Source organism: Acanthochromis polyacanthus, chromosome 14 (genome assembly GCF_021347895.1).
Source record: "Acanthochromis polyacanthus isolate Apoly-LR-REF ecotype Palm Island chromosome 14, KAUST_Apoly_ChrSc, whole genome shotgun sequence".
NCBI classification, from domain to species: Eukaryota; Metazoa; Chordata; class Actinopteri; family Pomacentridae; genus Acanthochromis; species Acanthochromis polyacanthus.
This window is the reverse complement of record NC_067126.1, coordinates 13,179,803-13,198,525: the sequence shown is the minus strand read 5'-3', so window position 1 is coordinate 13,198,525 and position 18,723 is coordinate 13,179,803. Positions and strand designations below refer to the sequence as shown.

Genomic DNA, 18,723 nt, shown 5'->3' with positions numbered 1-18,723 from the left:
GTTCAGACCTTTTTCTAGGGCCAGCAATTTTGCGTGTGTGTGTGTGTGTGTGTGTGTGTGTGTGTGTATGGGTGTGCTTGTATGTGTGTGTGTGCAACTGTCCTCTGTGTTTAATAAGTGCAGCCCGACAGTGCAGCAGTCTGTGGTCAGCAGAGTTAGAGGTCAGCTGATTATGGTTTGATGAGGAGTTTGAAATAGATAACTTCATTTGTCGAATAACTGTCCTGCACTGCTGCAGCCGCTGGTAACCATTAGCTAATGAAGCTAATGATCCACTCAGCTGTATTTTACTACCACCATTGACCTCCCTCTCTTTGCAGTCTCTCTCTCGGTTTCACAGTGTGCATGTCCTTTCTTTATGAACCCAAGCTGCACTGAAGAAATAGAAATAGGCCATAACTAACTTTATCTGCACTGTGATTATTTGTATCTTCCAGCATTTAGGTTGTATTGGCTTGATGTAAAAACAGTGCAGTAAGTGTTCAAATCATGAAACACTTATGAGCCTGTCAGATATCATTCTTCAAGCTGCAGACTTGGGTTGATGAGACAACAGCAGATGTGCATGAACTTGCCAACTTAAAGCATCATTTGGTGGATTTTGTTTTGTGACTTTAATTTTTCTGCAAATGTATATACATACACAACTCACAATAAGTTAGGGATATTGTTATTTACATGAGTGTTTCCTATTTGGTCTGAATTTTAATGAAATAAGTAATATTTCCCTTTTATATTACTATTAATGAATGAGAAGAAGCACCATTTTCAGTAGTGCAATATTTAATACCCCAACAATTTAGACAATACCAAAGATAGCCCCAACTAACCAAAATTGACAAAGTCAGTAGCAGGTGTTTCAACCATTTGCTGCAATGACAGCTTGACAGCGACGTCTCATGCTCCTAACTAGCCTCATGATGTTGTTCTGAGGAAATGTGTTCCACTCCTCCACAAGTGCTACACACAGTTCTGTCAGGTCACGTGGGGGTTGGGTACGAGCATCCAGTCGCTGCTTCAGCTGGTCCCAGACGTGCTCTATGGGGTTCAGGTCAGGGGACATTGCTGGCCATACCATATGAGGCACTCCGACTTCCTGAAGTCCAGCTGTGACAATTCTAGCACCATGTGGTGGAGCATTATCATCCATGACCAGAAAGTTGGGAGTGTGCTGGCGGAATTGGGGTTGATGATGGGTTCTATGATGTCTCTGAGGTAAGAACGTGCAATGACTGAGCCATCTACAATCACCAAATCTGTTATGCGCTGACTGGTGATGCCTGCCCAGACTGTTGTATCTCCTCCACCAAAGCCAACCCTGAGGACCATGTTGACCTCGGCTCACCGCGCTCACCTTGCCTTCTCCAGCAACACAGACGACTATCATTTCTGTGCAAGGTGACCCAACACTCATCAGTGAACAGGACAGTAGACCACTGCTGCATTGTCCAGGTCACATGGTCTTGTGTCCACTGCAAAGGGTCACGGCGATGTCTTGGTGTCAGTGGAGTCACCTGCAACGGTTGTCTGGTATTCAAGCCAAAGCAGTGGAGTCGGTTGCGAATGGTTTGTCTGGAAACCCTAGTACCCCTCACTTCTCATAAACAGGCCTGCAGCTGTGTGGCAGTTGCATAACGGTGTCTGAGTGCATAGGTCCTTAGGTACTGGTCATCATTGCGGTCCATCACTCGTGGGGCTCCACTACTAGGTCTGTCACCAACACTGCCAGTAGTTCTGTGTCTTGCTGCAAGTCTACTGATGACACTTTGAGACACACCAAGTTCACGAGCAACATCTGACTGCCTGAAGGCACCCTATGGCCAGGTGGCACTGCTCGTCCGTTAAGTGACATCGTGTGTTCATGGCTGCTTGAATGATGAACTGGGAATGACTTACTGACAATATCAGCTTTTTATACCCCAAGAACGTTGAAATTGATGCCACATTGAAAAGGGTTGTCTTTTTGTGAAAAATCCCCAAAAACATCACTGAAGTGAAACAAACATCTCATGTATGAAATCCACTGAGGACCTCACAATATCCCTAACTTATTGTGAGCAGTGTACAGGGCGGGGAAGCAAAAATGTCCTATTGACAAATTTGAATGTCCTTCCCAAACGGTAAGGGTAATCAAAACAATAATTAAAATCAAAGTTCCTTACCTTTAACCAATCTTTTTAGTATATGTCAGACCTTGGTGCATTGTGAAGTGAGAAAGCAACAAGCAAAACACAATAGGGTTTGTGATCTCCTGGATGCCCAAATCCCTCAGAAGGACACTGCCAAGATTGTTGGCATCAGTGAGAGGACCATTCGCCGCATCCAGCATGCCAGACAATCCAGTTTGGGCACCAAGAGATCTCCAGATGGTCCTGGGAGTCTTGGGCTCAGATGGCAATAAGATGCCCCCCTACTTCTTCAAGCCAGATCAGGAAATTGGGGCTGATGTGTACTACAAAGTTCTGAGATACACCGTTTTGCCCTGGCTGAAGGCCACCTACCCTGACAACAACTATGTGTGGCAGCAAGATGGGGCTCCTGCTCACACATCAATCAAGGTCCAAAAGTTCTGTGAGTAGAATATGGAGAACTTCTGACCCAAAGGCATTTGGTCCCGGGCTCACCTGATCTAAAGCCTCTGGATTTTTTCTGATGGGGTGCCATTGAGTTGAGGACTAATGCCACCTCTCATGCCAATATGGATTTATTTAAGGCTGCATTCTCCAGGGAATGGGAGGCCTACCGCAAGGAGGATATCAGGAGGGCCTGTGCCTCTTTCAGAGGCTGTATTGAGGCCTTCATCATGGCTGATGGAGGACATATTGAATAAACATGTCCTGAAAGCTTTAAATTTGTGTTCTTGAAGAAATCAGTTCAGAATTCCAAAGAATAAAAAAAGTTATACCCATTTATAGCTGTTTTTACCTGACAGGACATTTTTGCTTCCCCACCCTGTATTTAGGAGCTGCATAATATAGCAATCATAATCTATTGTCCAGCGAATACTTCCATGAGTCAGTGGTTGTTATCAAAAAACTTTTTTTTTCATGCCAGTTGCATTAATTATTGTATACATGAAGATTGTCATGTTTTATTATTGTTCACTGAAGAGACAAAATTCCCTTTCCTTTACAATTTTGACAGCTCCAGTGACTAAAAATTGTCATATTTTCTGTTCTTAGAAGACTCCACTGTTCAGTATAGTTTACAGGTACCAATGTCATCTTGTGTTAAATGCAGCTCAGACTATAAATCACATAATACAAATGAACGGACAAATAAAGAACAAATGCACATAAATGGTTGATGGCATTTCAACCAGTGTTAACCATTAAGAGGTCAGATTGAAAGTGCAAATTAAGTTTTTAAAATCCTATGAAAATATTTTTTTATGGAGCATTTGTTCAACTGAATTTTCTTGTTTTTTTTGTGGTGTTCTCAATGAGCCTTAAAGTGAATGTGAATGCAGTCACTTAGATGTTTTGGTATGCTTTCACTCACCAGGACATGCCTGGACATTGCAGTCCTGGTACTCTACGGGCGAGCCACGGCATGCTACAGAGGCGCTCTTCCCCTCTGGTCCGGCACAAGTTCGCCGCCGGGTTCGGTAGCCTTTGGCACAACTCTGTGAGCAGCTCGACCAGGTTTCCCAAGATGACCAGCCTAAGCCGGCAACCCTCACCACTGGTGTCTTCAGAAGCTCCTCAACAAGGGCTGCAGAGAGAAGAAAGAGAGAGTGTGTGTGTGTGTGTGTGTGTGTGTGTGTGTGTGTGTGTGTGTGTGTGTGTGTGTGTGTGTGTGTGTGTGTGTGTGTGTGTATGGGGGGGGGGCAAAAAAAGGTTCTAGGTTAGATTAAAGTCACAGAAATATACAGTATGCAGTGCTGTGACTGAGAGTTTAAAAAAATTCAACAGAGATATGAAGCATGCAAGGTCTTTGAGTGTAAGTATATGACTTTGCCAGCAGGCATATTTCTCTGTCCTCTCAAACTCTGTCTGTGTCATCTCATGCATCCCACAGTTCTCTGCTGTCGGTGTTTCATCAGTTCGTCAGACTTGATATGGCCCCCCAGGAGGCTGACAGGGGAAGACAGGTAATCGATTTAGAAAAGGGTTGCATGAAAAAGCCACCAGTAGAGAACAGTGGACTGTGGCCCAGTGTAACTCTACGTGGCAGCGTGTATGTGGGGGTACTGGACTGTGACCCCGTCACTGACAGCATGTAGGGGAGCTAACAGGTCTAACAGGAGGGCCTTTTCAACATTTCACGCTCCTACTGGGAGAAATCTATGCATGCTGCTTCCTTCTCACCGTGTTCCTACAGAAGTGAGTGTTTGTGTGGAGTAACCGCAGTACTATATGTGGATATATATACAAGTAACAGACTTTAATACTAAAATAAAAAAACTTTAAAAAAACAAAAAAAATTTAACCCCAAAGTAAATTCTTAATACGTCCATATATGATAAATCTTATTGAAATTTCAAAGATTATTGAACATGCATTACTGATATCTAGGTACAGTTTCTTTTCTGTTATTTTCTTTAAAAAGTCAGTTAATTAAAGTTTAGGGAATAACTCATAGTGAATTTACATTATTACTTTATAAACTCTCTTTATTCCACTTATGTTTCTAAGGCAGATATTGGAACACTGAACTGACAATATCATATCGTGACTTTTTCACTTTAGAGTCAGTTTATTTAGAAACATCAGGCATATGGGTTCTGTAAAGTGTCTTGAGACAATCTGACCTGTAATTGGTGCTATATAAATAAAATCAAACTGAACTGAATTGAAAACATCAACCCCAAGAACTGCAGAATAAATAAAAGTAGACACAAAATTATATATTAAAAAAGAATTAGTAATGAAAATTGTGACAATATGCATTCATTTTGGTTCAGGTGAATACATGAGGATCATTTGCTGTCAGGTAACACACTTTTAAAGATACCAAATAAATGAAGAGACAGTACAGGTGGGATTGGATGATAAACTTTATAATGTGAAAGCCCACATCCCAAACCAGCAAAGGAAGAGAGTTGAGTGAACAACGGATCTATCACGTAGGAACTACTGGAAAACCAGCACCAAGAGAGTGCAGCTGGAGTATACACACGTGGACAAAATTGTTGGTACCCCTCAGTTAAAGAAGGAAAAACCCACAATTCTCACTGAAATCACTTGAAACTCACAAAAGTAACAATAAATAAAAATTTATTGAAAATTAAATAATCAAAATCAGCCATCACTTTTGAATTGTTGATTAACATAATTATTTAAAAAAACTAACTAATGAAATAGGGCTGGACAAAAATGATGGTACCCATAACTTAATATTTTGTTGCACAACCTTTTGAGGCAATCACTGCAATTAAACGATTTCTGTATTTGTCAATGAGCGTTCTGCAGCTGTCAACAGGTATTTTGGCCCACTCCTCATGAGCAAACAGCTCCAGTTGTCTCAGGTTTGATGGGTGTCTTCTCCAAATGGCATGTTTCAGCTCCTTCCACATATGTTCAATGGGATTCAGATCTGGGCTCATAGAAGGCCACTTTAGAATAGTCCAACGCTTTTCTCTCAGCCATTCTTGGGTGTTTTTGGCTGTGTGTTTTGGATCGTTGTCCTGTTGGAAGACCCATGACCTGCGACTGAGACCAAGCTTTCTGACACTAGGCAGCACATTTCTCTCCAGAATGCCTTGATAGTCTTCAGATTTCATCGTACCTTGCACACTTTCAAGACACCCTGTGCCAGATGCAGCAAAGCACCCCCAAAACATTACTGAGCCTCCTCCATGTTTCACCGTAGGGACAGTGTTCTTTTCTTCGTATGCTTGGTTTTTGAGTCTATGAACATAGAGTTGATGTGCCTTACCAAAAAGCTCCAGTTTGGTCTCATCTGTCCAAAGGACATTCTCCCAGAAGCTTTGTGGCTTGTCAACATGCATTTTTGCAAATTCCAGTCTGGCTTTTTTATGAGTTTTTTTCAGCAGTGGTGTCCTCCTTGGTCGTCTCCCATGAAGTCCACTTTGGCTCAAACAACGACGAATGGTGCGATCTGACACTGATGTACCTTGGCCTTGGAGTTCACCTTTAATTTCTTTGAAGGTTGCTCTGGGCTCTTTGGATACAATTCGAACGATCCGTCTCTTCAATTTGTCATCAATTTTCCTCTTGCGGCCACGTCCAGGGAGGTTGGCTACTGTCCCGTGGGTCTTGAACTTCTGAATAATATGAGCCACTGTTGTCACAGGAACTTCAAGCTGTTTAGAGATGGTCTTATAGCCTTTACCTTTAAGATGTTTGTCTATAATTTTTTTTTCGGATGTCCTGGGACAATTCTCTCCTTCGCTTTCTGTTGTCCATGTTCAGTGTGGTACACACCTTTTCACCAAACAGCAGGGTGACAACTTGTCTCCCTTTAAATAGGCAGACTGACTGATTATGAGTTTGGAAACACCTGTGATGTCAATTAAACGACACACCTGAGTTAATCATGTCACTCTGGTCAAATAGTTTTCAATCTTTTATAGAGGTACCATCATTTTTGTCCAGGCCTGTTTCATTAGTTTGTTTTTTTAAATAATTATGTTAATCAACAATTCAAAAGTAATGGCTGTTTTTGATTATTTAATTTTCAATAAATTTTTATTTATTGTTACTTTTGTGAGTTTCAAGTGATTTCAGTGAGAATTGTGGGTTTTTCCTTCTTTAACTGAGGGGTACCAACAATTTTGTCCACGTGTGTACAATCAAACAAAACACTGAAGCTAGATTTGTGTGCCTACTGACTGATTATTGAACAGTCCTTCATGGCAGAAGTCCAGGTAACAAAGAGCTCAAAGTCTCAGTGTGATGTAACTGAGAAGATTTCTCCTTGCAGAGTGAAAGGAGAAAAAGTTCTACTGAAAAAAAAGTGTTCACTAAGATGCTGTCTGCTGAATGAAATCTTCAAATTGTATTACGATGTGATCACTTGACCATTAAAGATTATGTTGGCTGCTTTTAAGTAGTCTGCAGCATCAGACTAATTAACTGATATGAATTTATTCATTGGTGTTGTATTTTCTAAATATGTGTACAAGAGACAGGAGATATTAACATAATATTTTGGCATAATTCACATTGAAATAAATTATTCTGGTTTATATCAATTGGAAAACCTCCCTATTGTTGCTGTGATGGTTCAAACTGGAACTAATGAGCTGCTGGGAGTGGAAAAAATTCATATCATGTTCTGAGTAATTTCCAAGTCAGAGATATTAATAATCTCTGGCATTGACGGCATCTTTGACTTCATGAAAAGAACTACAGATGTGTCAGAAAACTCTTTGATAACAACACTCGATACAGCGCTAAGTAGAATGCAGTAGTCACCCTAATACAGTCTTTTCAGCTATTTTCACTTGTTAAAACACTTTAGCAACTATGTAACGCTGCAAAAGTTGTCAATTTATTTAATAATTAATGCATTTTATTTGATGTGACTGTGAGCACTAAGGCTTACCACCTTGGAATAATGCAAGTTTTTTTCTTCTCATTCTACCAACGCAAAGTGAATGCAACAATACTCTGTCTTGGCCAAGATTTTTCTCTAAACATCATCTGCACAATCTGCCACTGAGATGTTGAGCTTAAGAAAAAGACCAGTTTGGATTTAAAACTGAGCAGTGCAGCATCTCCCTATACTTATCAGACTTACTATCTGTCTCGCAGGCTGCTGTACCATCATTGGGACAGAAGCGAGTCTCCACCTTCCTCCGTCCGATCTGCAGCTCGTGGGGATCAGACAGGTGGGCTCGGCACATGTAGCGCATCCTCTGCTCTTGGCGAGCGCCGCCCTGAGTTACGTTGACGGGCATCCAGGGTGTCCACGGTGTGTTCCTCTTCACCTCTGGACAAGCCTCCAGGTTACAGGCCTTGTACTCCTGGAAGACATGGTGGCAGAAGTCAGGGGCAGAGTGGGGGAAAGTTTCATTCATAATTTAAAAACCACTTAAATGTCATGAATTTTACATCTATCTCTGACTGAGATGATGATCTTGAAATGACAATGTTGTCCTTCTGTTTGTAGAAAACGGAACTTTGGGTATCCTTAAATCATTACATGCTTTTTAAAGGAAATGGGCATATTTAGCCTTAAAGCTATGTCACAGAGGCTGGAAAATAAACAATACTGAGTTTTTATTGTCGCATCTACTGTAAATCATTTGAAATACATGTAATTGGGCCACAGGTAACATCTATTAAGAATACTTCACTTATAGCAAAGCTTTTTACTGTTTTGGTTTGTTTTGCAGCAGTCTTGTACTATCTTAAATACTGTATATCAAGTTGTGTAACTGTACAACACATATTAACTGGTTTAGACTTTATTAATTCAATATTTGTGTGTGTGTGTGTCTGTGTATGTGTGTGTCTGTGTGTGCGCATGTGTTTCCTACCAGTGCACATCCTGGGCAGCTGTTGCCGTTCTCACAAATTCGCACCCTGGAGTGGACACCTCCACCACATTCAGTGCTGCACTTTGTCCAGGAGCCCCATGGGGTCCAGAAAATAGGCTGAGGACAGGACACCCCTTCATTACAGAACCTGAAAAGTTTAGCGGTAGAGGTGGAGAAGTTCAAGAGAACTGAATGTAATCAAAATACAACAGAGCGAGACCTTCAAAGACTTTGAGATTTAAACTAAAGTCTGACTTATGTCATACAACTCGACATTGGATTGCTGAGAGACGTGACCTGAGGTTTCAAATCAAAAACATCCAGAATCGAAAGTCTTGACCTACTCAAAGAATGTTTGTCACATGTTCACTTAATAATTTGTTGTCCTGACAGGTAACCTCTCATTGCCATGCACATAACTGTCGTCTCAAAGACATCAGTGTGACATTCTGCTTGAGTCAGGTGGATTCACTCAATTTCATTTTCACTGTCTCTTTATTAGTCCACCAAGGAACAGCTGAGTTACGTGAGGATCGGCATTTGTCTGTGAATCTGTCTGTCCATCTGTCTGTCCTTCTGTCTGTCTGTTAGCAACATTACTCAAAAAAAGACTAATGGATCTGGATGAAATTTTCAGGGAATGTCAGAAATGACACAAGGACCAAGTGATTAGAATTTGGCAGTGATACGGCTTATAATCTGGATCCATGGCTTTGTGAAAGATTTCCCATTGCCAGATACAGCAGCCTGCATGGCGTTGCTGTAACCATGACATGAACACTGTGTTACCTGCTGATGATCACATGATTGTGTCCTACTACAAAATTACCATGATTTATCGGTTGGAAATCATTCAAGGAACAAATGTTTAAACTGTGGGATGTTTCTGAGTCCCATCAATTCCTGCCACCTGCTACATATATAGGTCACGCAATGTAGCAAACCCGGCCAGACACATTAAGTTCAGCCGTCAGCCTTATTTTGAACACAAATTCACCTTTCTGCCCTTCACTCATTTCTTCACTGTAAGACCTTGTCCCCACTAGGTGCTTCTGAGTTTATACACATCATTTGCTCGACAGCAACAGCGTGGAACTGTTTTCTTTCATCTTTATGTGAATTTTCGGACTTTTCGGCAGCGTCTTCGTCATGTCAAGAAACCTCTTCTTAGATAAACACTTCCTGTGCCATTGGAATGGTGACAAAATAAAAGCCTGCAACATTAAAATATGTCTTCAAAATAAAGCATGGAGGGAAAAATTATTTTGACACTAGCAAAACAAAGGCTTGCCCAAAGTGATGAACTGATCAGCAGACCTTTATAAGAGAAATTTACATGCAATTTTGTTATCCATACATAACATGCACATGCACAACACATGCCTGTGCTCAGCGCAAGGTCATTTTTTTATTAAAGATTTAATCCGTTGGAAATGATACATCAACTGAGCAGCCTTGGTGGTGTACTGCGCTGTCTGAGTGCTTTTCTAGTTAAAATATGTGGCAATTCTCACCTTTCATCTCTGCTGGGGCCCACACACACTCGGCCTCCATGCCGGGGTGATGGATTGTTGCAGGAACGTTGACGCAGCTCAAAGCCCGTACCACAGGTTGTGCTGCACTGTCCCCATGACGACCATGGTGTCCAGCCTCCATTTCTATGGCAACAGACACATAGGAAAGTATTGGCAACCACAATTTCACAATTGCTCAGAAACCCGAATAATTATTCACCAGTGCTTTTAGTGTTACTCTTTCACAGGGTGTTCTCTAATGCTAAAAGGGGATAAAAAAAGAAGCTTTTAATGTTGAGCTGTCTAATGATTGCTCTGATTGTGAACTTCTGAACACAGGAAAGTAAACACACAAAGAGAGCTCATTCTGACCGGGAAGCATTCATTTAATTTGCTTAAGAGCTTTGTTCCTGGGTAGCACTCCTCATGATTTAATTGCCGCTTTCTGCAAAAGCACAATTCAATTTCAACACCAAGAATTAAATCTGGCATATCTATCCAGCGGGATGAAGGTCCCTAAGCTCTTTGTCTTGGCTCTCTTCTCTGTAACACTGATTGGTGAGAGATGTCACAAGGAGAACCTGGATACAGGTTTCATTTTCTACATTTTCTAACAAGATTCCTCACTTTCATGATCTTTCTCATGTTCTGCCAGAGTGTAAATTGTGCCCTCGGGTACATGCTTCAAAGTCACTCATGACATTACTGCTACAGCAGCCGAGTTAAAGAAAAGATGTTAGAGTTGCCTGATCCTGGACCAGACTCATTTGCAAAATGACAGGCTTAATGTGCTCAATCATAGCATTAATAATTTCAACTTGACAATGTCCAATGTATTCAGCCAGAATAAATTATGAGCTCAATCAACCTTAAACACAAAGTACTGTATGTCAGTTACAATCCAGTGAAGATGAAAAGATAATCTACCTGACCAGAGTTATAAAACAGAATAGAAAATCGCCCAAACATAACAGAGGGCAGTTTAAAAGCAGTTAGTGTAATCGGATGACCTAAAATTTAATAAAGAAAAAACGAAGCAGAGAAATTTTAAAAGTGCATTTATCTAATATGAAATGGATCTAATGCGTTAAAATTCTTCAAGCAATTAGAAATTTATTTTGTTCTGAGGCACTTAAGTAATTTATAAATGAGTAAAAAAATTTCTATTCTGTTACTAACTATAGAGTTTTAATAACAGGAGAATTTAATATTCTCTTGGTTCTTGTTTAAAGTCATTCTAGGATGACTTTAAACAAGTTATATTGTTATATTGTAGTCATATTGTTATGTATGGATGTTTCTGTTTCTATTACCTTGAACAGTTCGAGACTTCGATGGTGGGACCCTCACAGTGTTTGCCTCCACATCGAGGAGCAGGATTCTCACAAGACCTGGAGCGACACAAGCAGGAGCTCACGCCATCCACAACATCTTCATTGTTGCAGGGTTGCCATGGCGCCCAGGGTCCGAAGCCTCCATTGGTGGTCTGGTTTCGCAGCTGGAAAACAAGCGTCACATTAGAGAAGGAAGAATCAGGAAACAGCAGCTTGGTATATTGAACCATCCAACACGTCACTGTGTCAACGAGTGCTCAGAGTACACTGAAGAATTACTTTTAGAGTACAAGGCCTTTACTGTCAAACGGGGCTTTCCTTCTAAGTTTTCAGAGGATTAAATGGGAATAAATTCACCACATTTCATTTCACCACAGCTAAATTCAATCCACTTGTTCTCACTACAGTCTTACTCAATTCCGTTCTGTCCTTTTCCTCCACCTCCTCTATGACACATCCAGAGGGTGTTAGAAAAGGATGATGCCAATCATTTTGACATGTGAAAAATAACATGAATAAAGCACCTGAGTCTTAAAGCCCCATGAGGACAGATGAGACATGCTTTTCTTACAGTAAATGCTGCAGTGACGTCACCCTTACCGGACAAAGCGTGATGTTTTGCTTCCACTGGCTCATGTTGGAGCTCTCCTCCAGCGTGGTGCATCGGCGCTGCCTGAAGTCCCAGCCACAGTAGGGGTCTCTCGCCTCCAAGCACAGGCTGCAAGTGACAAGGAAAAGGAAGAGCACGTCAGCACCGAGTAAAGGGTAGGTTTAATTATTCAACAGACATTGCATAAGACATTGTACATTAACAAATAATACAGAATATCTACCAGAGTTAGACAAAAAGTCTGTATTCCCTAGACAGATGTAGCATTATAAAACTAAAATAACAAACATTTTTTTAATATTTCTCCCATCACTAATGAAAAAGTTGGATTCAAATCCAGCACAAAATCTTGTAAGTAGTTATGCCAATGTAGAATAGAATACATGGATTTTCTCTTCCTCTTACATGTTCTGGATTGAAATTGATGCTGTATACAGATGCAGCGTACAATCTATTTTTCCCAGATTTTAGATAACAAATTCAAGACATTTTCTCCAGAAACGGGAAAAGAACTTCAATTGCAATGAACACTGTGGTCTAGGACTATCGTTATTATAAATTCAGCGTTTTGTTAAAAAAGAAAAAAAAACATAAAAACAATATACCAGTGAAATCATGAAAACTGAGGAAATTGTTTGAAGTCTGGTGTTAAATGCCTGAGCACTCAGTCGTGTCAAAAGACAGTCTGACATCCACCACACCTGCATTATAAATAACTCTGAAAGATGACAAAGAGCCAACTTTTCGTGCATCGCTTCTCTCTCCCACACCAACAACACTATACATGGTACATCACCCAGTGATTAAACATTTGTAAACTCCTCCAGTAAAACAGAGGCTTAATGATGGCTAATTAAATCTAAAGCTGATGATGATGAGGCTTAGCCACCAGAGCTGATATGAAAGCCTCAGGAACACAGAATAAAAGGCGTTGACTGTATAATTCGTCTCTCTCAAAAGCTCCCCTGTACTTTCAGCATCACTCCCTCCCTCTCCTCTATATCCCCCTTTTGTCTCCCTCCCACTCTTTCTCCTGTTGTAGGTTCTCTTCCTCCCCTTGTTCCTTTGTGCTGAAAAGAGAGATTCTCGTTGTTTTTTTTCTTCCTGGCACAGGCCTTCGAGGTTTATTTGAAGAGCCCTGTAGTGTTTCAGCCTGGAGGTTGAGGAATCTTTATGTGTTGATACGACTCTTTGTGCCAGGACCGGAGCTCCGCAGTAAACTTGAGGTCAGTTTACATCCAATAAAGACATTACTGCTTCGTTAGCACATCATAGGTGACCCCAAAGACACCAGTGAGGGTGAGGGGTGGAGAGGCAGCATGTTCTCTGGTGATCTGTGGCACAGCCAGAAAAAGATTACTTCTTTTGTTGACATGATGCATTGATTGGCAACCTTCTTCGTGTCATTTTAATTAAGTGACTCTATTACACTGATGGTAAATGCAATCTCCAGTACAGATGAAACAATAATCATAATGAGGTCGGATGCAAATTCACAGTTCAGTGAACATAATACTTCATCTGAAGGGGCGGAGGGAGGAGCTTGTTGCCATTTTGGCTCAAGGTCGACCGTGTTGTAATCTTTGACGACTTTGAAGCGTGGTTTTGCTGCGTCATCGGGGCTGAAGAATCTTCATTTGGTTTCCTGATTGCGAACACACACACCTCAGACACACACACTCCATTACAGAAGATCAGCTAAGTGGAATAATTAATAAGTGAGTATTTTAAGGATGGAATAAATGTTTTATAAAAGGAGAGGTGGTAGTGATTTAAAGCCTAATTAGCTCTTGATAATGTGTGCTGAGAGGCATGCTGGGAGGCTCCTGACCTCGGGGAAAGACACATTTAGTCACAGATTCATCCTGCTGGCATTGAGTTAAAGAAAAATGCTTGGAAAAACATAAATTGACGACTACAGTTCAACTTAGCTATTTATGAAGTAGGTCAGATCAGAAGAAATGTATCGGCTGGAAAGAAATGCTGACAAATTGACTACAGTGCAGGTGTAAATAGGGGTTGATGCTAAAGTGTAAGATATTCACACAGTTATTCGAATACAAGATGTTATCTCTTTAGGTGCATTTAAGGCAAACCTTAATGCCTTGGTTATTTGAATAGTAATATACCTTAAGATTTGAGACAACAGTTTGGGAAAATCCTTGAAGAAACGTTTTTTACTGTTTACTTTAGAAGGACTTGATTTGCCTGCACCAAGCCCAGATCTCAATCATATTTAATAGCTTTAAGGGACAAAGAAACATAATACATGTGGATGACCTCACTAAAGCTGGTGAAAAGCATCAAACCACATGAGTATAGGGTGTTTCTATGGAGGATGGAGGCCCACAGTTTTGGAACTAAATACTCAATCAGAATTTAATGCATGTCGATATAGTTTTATCCAGGTATTAGAGTGTGTATAGTTCTGGGAAGAAAAAATATGCAAACATGTCAGTAAGCTTACTAAAAGTTACTACAGCTGAAGCAAGATCTTGGAACATCATGGAAACAAAAAAGTTGCAACTTTGAAAAAGAACACCGATTTAATCATCTATGTCATGAATACCAATAGAATACCAATTTTCCAATCAGCATTCTATTAGCTGCAAGACCAGAAGCTCAAAACTGACTTGGCAGCAATTCAGGAAGAAGAACTAAAACATACAAATGGAATTCCAACGTCACATTTTGATTGACTTCAATACACACTGCATCATGATCTTATTGATTTAATGTATTTAAATCAATAAGATTTCGTTTCTGCTAATAGCAAAAATGCATTATTAAGACGTTCAGAATATTGCATATAAATACTGCATTGTACCAATGTAATGTATTTGGGATACAGCACATGTTTGCAGTCTGTAGGATTTTCTTCAATCATTTCCTCAACCAGTGGCCATCTTAAATTAACAGGGATTTACTATGAAAAGGGAAAAAAGGTAGTGTACTGGGGCATTTAGCTCCCACTCTGACCTTTCTACAGCTACATAAAACACCGGCCAAAAGCTCTCGGTGTCCTGACGGCTCACAATTTTTTAAAAACAGCACCCCTGTAAAAGTCAATTACAGGCACTGTGGATGGAGAGAGGGGGGCTTTTATGGGAAGTTCATTTCTGTAACAGGTAGTGCAGAGGGATGTCAGCCAGAACAGGAGGCTGAGTCTGCAGATGCGGAGGAGTGCAGCTCATCCAAACCATTTCACTGTGTGTGCATAATTAGGTGTCTTTTCTGAATAATCCTCCTATTTGTGTACACTGTAAGGGCACGTCTGTGCACTGTGGGTGCCCTGGTATGTGGGAGGATTGCCTTGACACGTCTGCAGGCCCCTGGGTGATATTTAATTTAGCTTTGAGCATGCCTGGTGGCACACTATATCAAAATGGAGAAGCTATGGAACATGGCCTGTAAAATTTTAAACAGACTGAGCGGCAAAAACTCACCAGTCCATATAACAATATGTCTGGACGACTGGCATCAGAAGACAAATCTGCTGTATTCCCTCTGCGGGGGTGTAATTGGTATTTTAAATCGTTTGTGAATGCTGTAAAAACCAGTGTCTCCTTTTATTATAGGATATTTAACAACTAGACATAAAAACAACAGTTCACCTCACCTTTAAAGAGAGCCTGTCAGTATATAATTGAAAATATGATCACAAGAACTGGTTAATTTGGATTGTATTCAGCCATTATTAGCTATAGCGCTGACACTCTGGGAATTTTTCAGCAAAGCCTGACTTGGAAGGTGTAACTCAATTCAGCATATGCTGTCTGCATACGCTGGCCTCTCGCCATCTCTCCAGAGGAGGCATGTCATATTTTTACTTCCGCTCTCAGGAGACCACTGCTGACAGGCTCTCCTCATCTTCTCCTCGGGGGAGAGAGAGTCTGTCCCCAGAGCTTTTTTCCCCTGCTGTGCTAGGCTGAGCTGGACACTTAGGAAGTCTGCTCATGATGAATCGGAAACACGGAGAACTCCTACTAGCACTCAGCACTAATACATCCAATTAGGCCCAGTTGGAGCCAGGCTAAAGACTGATGGTGTGCTGTGTCCCAAAAAAATCTGGAAAACAAAAGTGGGATGGCTGTCTGCCAAAAAACAAAAGAAAAAAAAAAGAAGCGTGGTGTCTCCCCTGTACAGTTTTAGTCCCTGGTGAATACAAAGGAGCTGCATCCTCACCGAGAAAACAATGGGAAGGCAGACACATGCTACAAGACAAAGTATTTTTAGCAGAAGTATTTTTTTAATGGCTGAAGGAGAGGAGAGGAAGAGATAATATAAGACACAGAGGTAGCACAGAGATGGACAATACTAAAATGGACAACATAAAGAGATGAATACTGAACTGAACTATTGCCTTCAGGAGATCAGATGGTGTTTGACACCATTTTATCAATCCACTCTGTTTATCTAAATCCCGTTCCCAGATTTCAATCATTCAGCGCATCCATGGGCAAGAGGCAGGTTACAGTATGGATAAGTTCCAATCTATCTGACACTTAAAGAGAGGCAACCGTTGACTATTAGAGGTAATTCAGAGTAACCTGCTTTTCTTTGGGCCCAGAGGAGACAAATATTGATGCAGGAAGAGCATACAAACTCCTAACAGAGAGGCACCAGAGGGGTGTACCACAGAGCAAGCTGGATATAGCTTCTTTGTGTCAGGTACATAGTTCAACAAAATCCAAAACCCTGAGTAGAGAAAATGGTGGTTATAAACTTTCTTTAACCCAGGTTTGCTTCATCAGCCATTGTATGTGCTTCCATAATATAGTGGCATTTGATGCATCTTTTTCTGCACAAAATGGGCCAATCACATGCTGCCTACTTCAGTCAAGAGGAACAAGTTGTTATAATGGAGAGCTATAAAATAATATAAAACATTTTTATAGTAAAAACTGCTGTTACTGCAAATGATGCAAGAGCAGGTAAAAATTGTTAATTGTGCAATTTCATATAGGGCATTTATTTCACTACTAAGTGCACTCTCAATGCACATTTAACTTCATACATCTAAACGTGATACTCAGGAAGTGCAATAGTGCAATGCCTCATATGTGGAAATCACTTAAGTTTTTGATAAAATCAAAATGAAGTTCCATCCGTCCATCCATTCTCTATACACCGCTTTATCCTCACTAGGGTCGCGGGGGTGCTGGAGCCTATCCCAGCTGACTCGGGTGAAGGCAGGGGACACCCTGGACAGGTCGCCAGTCTGTCACAGGGCTACATATACAGACACACAATCACTCTCACATTCGCACCTACGGGCAATTTAGAGTTATCAATTAACCTCAGCATATTTTTGGACTGTGGGAGGAAGCCGGAGTACCCGGAGAAAACCCACGCATGCACAGGGAGAACATGCAACCTCCATGCAGAAAGATCCCAGGCCCACCCCGGGATTTGAACCGGGGATCTTCTTGCTGCAAGGCAAAAGTACTAACCACTACACCACTGTGCAGCCTCAAAATGAAGTTATTTTTATTAATTTAATATTTTAACTTTAGGCTCAACATACTTTGCGAACTCATTGATCGTAGTAATTCATAATGCACCACTCAGGATTGATGGGTTTGAGCCTAGAACTTTATTGATGTATGGGGTGACATTGTACCAACATACTATCTGTCCTTTGGCATTCATTACAAAACATAATTTTGCATCCAGCAAAATTTATAAGGTGATAAACTCAGTGGAGATCTGCAGTCACCCATTAGCTGAGAAGTTCGAAGCACTATGGTTTTGAGTGGGTCACAGTATAACTTTTGACTGAATGTATTTGATACATTGAAATAATTCCAAAGGCTACATGTCCTCAGTGCCAGAAATTCTGATTCAGAACACTGAACACTGATTCAGAACACTGATCAGCTTAAATAATTGATATAATATGAATGAAAGTTTATCTAGGAAATTTCCAGTCTCCTCAAAAATTTTCTTAACTATTGGTTTTGAAATTTTGTCTCTTTGTACAAGACGAGATTCGATTTTTTTTCACATATACAAATGTACAACTTGAATGTAGACATAGACATTTAAGTGCCATGCATTGGCACTTTCGAGCGTATATCTTAATCCAAAATGAATCTACGAGAGATATGATTGCACAAACTAACACATATTCATCTATAACGATACCAAATTAATTAAAGCCACTGATTAAAAAGTTGGCAGGCTGGAGACATAGTGCAAGTTCAAGTCAAGGCTGTGAGAAAGAAGAATGTGAGAAAGCAATATAGACAGAAAGTGAGAGAGTTAGAACGAGCCAGAAAGGAAAAAATGATTACACTGAAATTCATCCTTAACAAAGCCTGTAATAAAAGAAACAGCATTCTGGAGCAATAATAAATACATCCACAGTGTGAACACCATCTCTCTCTTCTCCCTCAGCCTTTGGCTGCAGAAGTGTTCCTCTGATTGGTCATACAGGCTTAGCAGCAGTGAGCTCTAGAGGCCTGCTGACAGGCTGGCAACCAGAGCTGACAGTAAATTGGGTTTTCTGGGGACCAGCCTGTGAGCTCCCCTCACACCAAGACAGACAAGGAAGTCTTCCATCATATAGGCATTCTATAGGGAATGACACTAAAGAAGCATAATGAAAGTGGCACTGCAGCACTTAATATACACCGGTTATAACAAGCAGTCACACACACATTGACAGTGTTAGTGGTCAGTGGTTTTCCTCGATAGCCACTTAGTGGTTTCCTGATGCTGTTTTTAAACTTCTGTTGCAGGCAGCCTCAGCCTCCTCAGCCCCATAACTGCTGCAAGGTCACCATTAATCACACACACAGCCACACACTCATA

At 40.8% G+C, this 18,723-nt stretch overlaps 1 protein-coding gene across 1 annotated transcript in view; it reads right to left on the bottom strand.

Annotated features, from left to right (window-relative positions):
• The window catches only part of sema5ba (sema domain, seven thrombospondin repeats (type 1 and type 1-like), transmembrane domain (TM) and short cytoplasmic domain, (semaphorin) 5Ba), a 393,180-nt gene that overhangs the window by 32,143 nt on the left and 342,314 nt on the right, over positions 1-18,723 (bottom strand). The window contains 6 exon segments of the mRNA XM_051958892.1: positions 3,502-3,714; positions 7,708-7,933; positions 8,450-8,597; positions 9,964-10,107; positions 11,277-11,461; positions 11,898-12,015. Of these exon segments, the coding sequence (XP_051814852.1) occupies positions 3,502-3,714; positions 7,708-7,933; positions 8,450-8,597; positions 9,964-10,107; positions 11,277-11,461; positions 11,898-12,015 (1,034 nt within the window).